This window comes from Molossus molossus, unplaced genomic scaffold, assembly GCF_014108415.1.
Source record: "Molossus molossus isolate mMolMol1 unplaced genomic scaffold, mMolMol1.p scaffold_m16_p_11, whole genome shotgun sequence".
Lineage (NCBI taxonomy): Eukaryota > Metazoa > Chordata > Mammalia > Chiroptera > Molossidae > Molossus > Molossus molossus.
The window spans coordinates 103,201,491-103,208,601 of NW_023425346.1; the positions used below are offsets into that span (position 1 = coordinate 103,201,491).

The 7,111-nt window shown below is 55.0% G+C and overlaps 1 protein-coding gene across 1 annotated transcript; it reads right to left on the reverse strand.

Moving 5' to 3' along the window:
• Window positions 1-1,334: 1,334 nt before the first annotated feature.
• Window positions 1,335-4,728, reverse strand: ARL4C (ADP ribosylation factor like GTPase 4C). The gene has a single exon (XM_036254991.1). It carries the CDS (start codon window positions 4,688-4,690, stop codon window positions 4,112-4,114), a length of 579 nt encoding a protein of 192 aa, XP_036110884.1. The 5' UTR covers window positions 4,691-4,728; the 3' UTR covers window positions 1,335-4,111.
• Window positions 4,729-7,111: the final 2,383 nt, after the last annotated feature.

Genomic DNA, 7,111 nt, shown 5'->3' on the forward strand with positions numbered 1-7,111 from the left:
AAAATGGTTTTTCAAGCATTTTTCGTTTCAGTTCTTAGAAATGACATCTGTGTCCTTTTCATGTCATCCGGCTCTTAAACCTGTGTTTCTCTAGCCATGTAAGTGAGGGGGGTAGTGAAACCTGGCTTGTTTTTTAAGAAAAATTACTAAGCTCACCAATGATTTACTAACGTGTGAACGTATCAACGTCCTACAGTCATTGCAATGGTTCATTTCACAACGGTGATCTTAAAAAAATATTACCTCATGTACTTTCATCTTCATCAAAATAGTTAATGGGAAATAACCATTCACAGAATGTCCATTTTGATTCATGTTTACAACCCAAACATGAGTGACGTCCTTCAGCCAGTGTTTACTGAGCACATGCTCCATCACTGGCTGCCTGACACCCACTCCTTACGTGGAGAGGCTCACAGCCCAGCGAGATGGCTGTCGGAGGACCAAGGGGTTCACGAGTCTGGAGACCTCGATGTGGCGCCTGATTCGGCCCGAGCAGCAGTGGGAGGCCGGTGGGAAGGTCGCCATGCACTGTGCATGTCATCAGCAGCCCGCAGGAACCGAAGCAGAGAGCTAGCAGACACTTGCTCTGCGCAGGTCCTTGATGAGCACGCCACGTTCATCATTGTTCCATCCTCCCCACCACCACCGTGATTCCATTTTAGAGGGGGGAACTGAGGCTGGAGGCTTCAGCAAAATCAAGGGGTCCTTGAGCATTCGAGTCAGAATTGGAAACTGGATCTTTTTGGCTCCAGAGTGAAGACCTAACCATGACTTAGTCCGGCTGCTGAACACCCGCCCCCGCAAGCCACAGAGTGAACTTTCAGAGGTTCGATGATTTCTCATCCAATCCCTTTAGAAAGTGCACCTTTCCCAAGGGCGTGGGGAGAGCATGTTGGTCTCGCCACACCTGCTATTTCGGAGGATCCAAGTCTTGGACCTTTCCGATGGGTTCCAGAGTAGACCTCAACCCGAGCAGCTCCGGAGTGACTGACGGTGTCACCACAGCACGTCAGCGTTCCCAAGTCTACATAATCAGGTACTTTTTTAGGTAATTAACAATCATGGCCTTCTCTATAACTGAGGGGCCGAGGACGTGCTGGGCGTTGAGGCCACTTCCATAAAGGATTTGTGAGGACCACTGACAGGCACCTCTCGATCCACCCCTCGGGGTGGAAGACACTCAAAACTGAAGAAGCAGAGACGGTGGGTTCAGCCCCAGAGAGCACCTTGGGACCTGTCCCTCCACCCAGCAGAGAAGGCCTAGAGAACAGACAGCAGAAACCACCCAGACAACTGCCCCAAACTTGCTTGTATAAATAATTTATTTCTCTTCACAGCATCATATAGGCATATAAAAGGGAGCGGGAACAGAAGAGGAAGGTGATCAAGACAGAATTTTAGCAGTAGAAATGAAGACAAACCAGGAGACAGAGTCCCAACACCATGACAGAGAATGGGCGAAGAGAACCAGTTGGAAACATTTCGGGAGCCCCCATGGGGAGGCCCACTTCCTCTGCGACACCCATTCATTCTCCCAAGGGCAGGAGGCATACTAAACCAGGACTGCTGCACGGAGGGCCCCACCCCGGGGGCTGACCGCTCCGAGGCGGTAAGCTCTGTGCTTCCTGCTTGCTCAGAGCTATTACCAGGTCAAACGCTAAAGAAACAACAACGGAGACTCTTAATTATTGGTTGATTAAGACACCACAGGGTTTTACTTCACTACACAATCACTAACAGCTGACTGCAACCTTTAAGTATTGATAACGCAAAAACAAAAAACAAAAATCATTTCGCGTCATTTGTAAAGCGTGGCAGGATATGAGCAGTGATCTTGAACCTAAGAATTGTGAGCACGAGGTTACAGTATTTGGCATCTGCAATGTCACAAAATAAATATATTATTTTCTCAATAGTGTGGAACTACCCAAATGTCAAAGTGCTTAAGAAATTGTCGCACGTGAAGAAAATAAAGAAGATGGATTTTTTTTTTTTTAATAATTCTATACAGAGTCTTCAGAAGCTGGGGCCAGCCCATTTAGAAATCAGTGACTATGCTGTCGATATGCACACTGAAACCTTGCAGGCATTCCCAATGCTGCGTAGCTATATTTTCTCTACTGAGTTTCTACAGAAAGACCACCATTGGAGGGTACCAAATACACCGACAAAGAGAACGGAGGATGGGCTGCTAGGGTCCTTCTTTTAACGTATCTCATAGAATTGGGTTTGAAGCAGGAAACCAGGAATTCTACCTCTGGTTCGCAAATTAACTTGCTGTAAGTAAAGGTCAGTAGACAGGACTTTATAATGTGACTGACTTACATGCTCAAGCATGACATCACCCAATTTCCACAGGCCTCCTTCGCAAACTAACGTGTAATAGCAGAGGGGAAACATAATTCTCCCTGTAAACATGGATTCAAAGAGGAAAAAAAAAAATCAAACAGTAAGCTTAAGTGTCCCTTTTGATACTGTGTTTCAGGGTAAATGACAGCGTTAGCCAACCAAGACTCAGTCCTGATTATAAAGGATTTATTTAAATTACATTATTAAAAATATCTATTCTTTCACTTTATTTTCCAAAGCCTCTTTCAAGTACACTGTCAAGTGCCTGGGCACAGGCAACCATGACGTCACACGCTTGCTCTTCGTCTCAGACACTGCCTGTGGTTTGCATCTGCAAGCCAGTCCCCAGAAGAATGAAGGAGGACCTCATCCTTTGCTTTTAAATCCATGCAACAAGGTCGGAATTTACAACAAGGTGGGGTTTTATTTTTGGTGCATGACATGAAATACTCTAATGAGACCATTTTAATTAAATACCTAAACCAGATAGGCCACAATGAACCCAATTAGAAATTTGAACGTGTCGCCACTTGCAGCGTAAAAGGACAGAAAAGGGCAGAGCAAAGTCTTTTTTCCCTACGGTGAATATTTCTAAGGTGAGTATTCATTTATAGAAGGTTTTTTTTCTTCTTCTTTTTTAACATGTCTGGAAACCAAAACCCATCATCAAGCGGTTAGTATTATGAGACAACCCTTGCAAAAAACCATCTTGCAATTCAGCACACATCTGCAGCTGGTGTGCTCACACAAACCAATCAGTAGGCTGAGAGAACTTAAGATTCCACACATATGGGTCCAGATATGTATGCCAATGACAGTACAGAGGGCGGTCCCTGCGTCCACACACACCCACCCGGCACTGACACCCAGAGCCTTACCCTTGAAACACCTTTAACTGTCCTGCAAACAGTAAAGGCATCATTTGCCACCACCTCCAACAGTTTTTATTTTTATCATTTTTATTTTTCATTGGTGTCTTTGTGTGATAATGACCTACACACGGACAGGGTCCAAATCATCTGGACGATGTCTGATTCCAGGCTGAAACGCGGTTCTTAACAAAACTGGTTCCACAGCCACCGCGAATCACCAGGAAAGGGGCATCTCGGCAGCCATCCCCGAGGCCAGCGCGGGCCCCATGCCCTGGGGCTGTGTATTGTTCCAAGCAGTCCTCTGAGAGCCCACACCACCACCTCCTTTGGGCCCAGTGCAGGACAAATGAAATTTCAACAGGGGCCTGCCCTGTGAGATAGAATTATCCAGCTGCCATGGAAGCAAGGAGTGGCTGTCCCCCAGCACCTCCCACTGCCAACAGGCCCCAGATGGGGACTCCCAGGGTTCCGGGACTTGCATACCTCAGGTAACTCGCAGGTGAGGGCGGGGCAGCCTGAACTTCTGGCCCTGCGGGAGCAGGAAGAAACTGCTTTTGTTTCTGGTGTCTGAGCCTTCCCCCTGGGCCAGGAGGGCAGACAACCGCCCCAGCACGTCCACTCCGCAGGGCTGCCTCCCACCCCATCAGGGAGCTCTGGCGTCCAGACAAAAGGTCCCCTGAGTCCGGGGTGGGAGCCGGTCCGAGCAGCCTCCACACCCAGGCTAAGTCCCTCGTCCTGCATCTGGGCGAAGACATTCCGTTTTAAAAATTCGAAGCATCGCTTTGGTTCGCTGTCTTTGTTCGCGGGCGCGGGTTCTCGCACATCCATTCATTCCTGCCCGACTCCCTCGCTCGCTCCCGCCTCGCTCCCGCACGCCGCCGGGCACATTACCGCTTCTTCTTCTGCTTGAGGGACTTCCTGCGCTTCAGGATCATCTCATAGAGCTTGTCCATGCCCTCGGTGAGGCCCTCGCCGATGATGGCGCACGCCGGCTGGACGTGGTAGGTGGTGGCCGGGATGAGCTCGTGCAGCGCCAGCTGCTTCTCGATCTCGGCCACCGGCAGCGACTTGGGCAGGTCCTGCTTGTTGGCGATGACCAGCAGCGGCGTGCCCTGGTTCTCGGCGAACTTGGTCACCTTGTGCAGCTCCGTCTTGGCCTCCTCCAGCCGGTCCACGTCCACCGAGTCCACCACGTAGATGATGCCGTCCGTGCAGCGGCTGTAGGATTTCCAGAGCGGCCGCAGCTTCTCCTGGCCGCCCACGTCCCAGAAGTGGCAGCTGATGCCCTTGGCCGTGCCGTTGCTCAGCTTGATCTTCTCCGTGTTGAAGCCGATGGTGGGCACCGTGTTCACGAACTCGTTGAACTTGAGCCGGTAGAGCACCGTGGTCTTGCCGGCCGAGTCCAAGCCCAGCATGACGATGTGCAGGGACTGGAAGGCCGAGATGTTGGAGGAGATGTTGCCCATGGCTCCTCGCTGCGGCGCCGGCCACTGCGGCTGCAGCGGGAGGGCGCCGCCCCCCGAGCGGTTACGGGCCCGCCGCGGCCGGACGCACCTGGGCCGCGCCTGCCGCCCTCCGCCGCGACCCGCCCGGCCTCCGCGGCCCCGGGGCGCACGGCGCGGCGCGCTCAGACGCCGCAGCCCCCGAGCCCGCGCCGGCCCGGCATCGCGCCCCTCGGGCGGGCTTTTGTCTCCTGCGAAGCCGCCTCTGCTGCGGCGACGCGAGATGCTCGCGCCCGGAGCCCGCTCCAGCCGCGGCTCGCTCTGCGGCTTCCTAGGGCCGCGCCCCCGCGCTCGGCCGCTGCCCGGCTCCCCGCGGCCGGCGGCTCGGGGCTCCGGCGCTCGCCTCCGCCCTGGGCGGCGCTGCGGGGCCGCTCCCGCTCCCGGGGCGCGCCTGGGAGGCGCAGGCGGGGGCGCGGGCTTCCCCGGGCGTCGCTGCCGACTCTCTGTCCCCGCAGTCCCCGCGCCGCCGCCGCCGCCGCCGCCGCCGCAGCCAGCCTGCTGCGGCCCGAGGGCGCCCAGCTCCGCCCCTCGCGGCCCCGCCCCGCCCCGCCCCCGGCCACGCCCCCGCCGCGGCCCGGTAGGGTGTGGACTTCTCCTCCCCGCCGGCCGTTTTCGCGCCCTTCGGAGCGTTAGGAGTCGCCCTCCGGGGCCCCCTCCCGGGCCGCGCCCAGACACGGGCCCGAGAGCCGGCTCTTCCTCCCGGCCCGCTGACGCATCTTATAAAAATAGCTCCCGGCTTCCGGAGCTCCCCGCCCCCAGCCCTGGCCCGCGCACTGCCCCGCGGGGCCGCACCCGGGCAGCACGGCCTGCTTCGGGGAGCAGGTTCGGGGTCCCCGCTGGGCAGGCGCTGCGCCGCCTGGAATTTGGAGCGAAGCGGTGGAGGGCAGCGTCTGCCCAATGGCTGGGGAGCTCCCGGGAATGGGGTGAGAGTGCCCCGCTGGGAGTGAGGACGATGGGGTCAGGTCCCCAGACTCTTAGGAGAAGGGAAAGGGGGCGCTGGCTTCAGTGAACCAGCAGCCTGCACCCCAAGCGCGCTCCTGTACGCAGCCGGGGCGCGTTCCAGACGTCCTTTGCCTGGTCCTGGGCCCTGGCCTTCCGCGAGGGCCTGGCTCGCTTTCCTGCCCAGCTCCAGGAGGCTCCACCAGGCCGCCGCCACACTGGAGGCCTGGGCCTGTGCCCAGGGTGCCCGGAGGCCCGCTCTTCCTGCTGCTGGTGGTGATGGATGCAGAGGTCCAGCATATCACCCTAGGCTGTGATGGGGTGTGAGGTGGATAGGATGCTTGATCTCCAAGTAGCAATTCACCGGATCTGGACAGCCCCTTAGCTGCCTTGCTTGTTCCCACCAACTATGCTCACATCCAGGTCCAACGTTACATCTCAGGAGAGCACCCTCGGCCGCCCGACTTGAGAACTGAGAACCATTCTTTCTGCACCTGGGGATATAGATGCACTTGGGGGCTGAAACAAAGAATGTCCCTAGTTTGCAGTCCAGGACACCAGAGGTTGCAAACACCAATGTGGGTCCCTGGTTCCCATCTCGCCTCACTCGGATTCAGCGGTTTTGTTCCAGTCTGTAAACACGTGACAAATGTACATTCTCTGTGGATGCAGAGGGAACAGTACATTATGGGAAACGCACAGACCTGCTCTGGAGGATAGACAGCCAGTGGGTGAAGGGACTGTCTCATCTGTTCAAGTCCCACCTAGGAGCAGGGTCAAGGGGGAGAAAATGAAAACGATAATCATTTCGGAGTAAAACCCCAAATTTTATAGGCATGCTTTCCCTACTGCCTCCCTCGGTCCTGTAACATGTGAGAAGACCACATCTGTAGAAAGCAGGACAAGCCTGTGTTTGGAATTCATGGGGAAGCAGCAGCCACGGCCATCGTCTGACCCCCAGAGTGGGTCCGGGGTCTGGGAATGGAATGTGGGGGCTGGAAACGGCCTTAAGGATTATTCCATGCAACCCCGTCAGATAAGGAAACCACAGTCCAGGTGCTTGTCACTTTGCCAAGGTGGAACCCAGATGCAGAGGGCCTGCCCCACGCCCAGTGGTACGGGTGCCCAGGGCTGAGGGCCTGCCCGCTCTCTCTTTCACTACACCCTCACGCTATTTAATTTAATGGGAAATGGAGTTCCAAGCAACCCGAATTTCAGTTGCAAAAGACACATTCAACTCAAATTGAGTTGGGCAAACATGAAACTATATTCACTGGCATAATCAAAAAGGCCATGATTCAGGAATGGCTAGATCCAGGAGCTAAAGAAACCTTTAGACCAGGTGTCTCTTCAGTTCTTCTCTGTTTTCCTCTGTATTGATTCGCTTTCCTACTGGCATCCCTGGATTCGCATCCTCGGTTTACATCCTAGGGGGAAAAAGTTGTG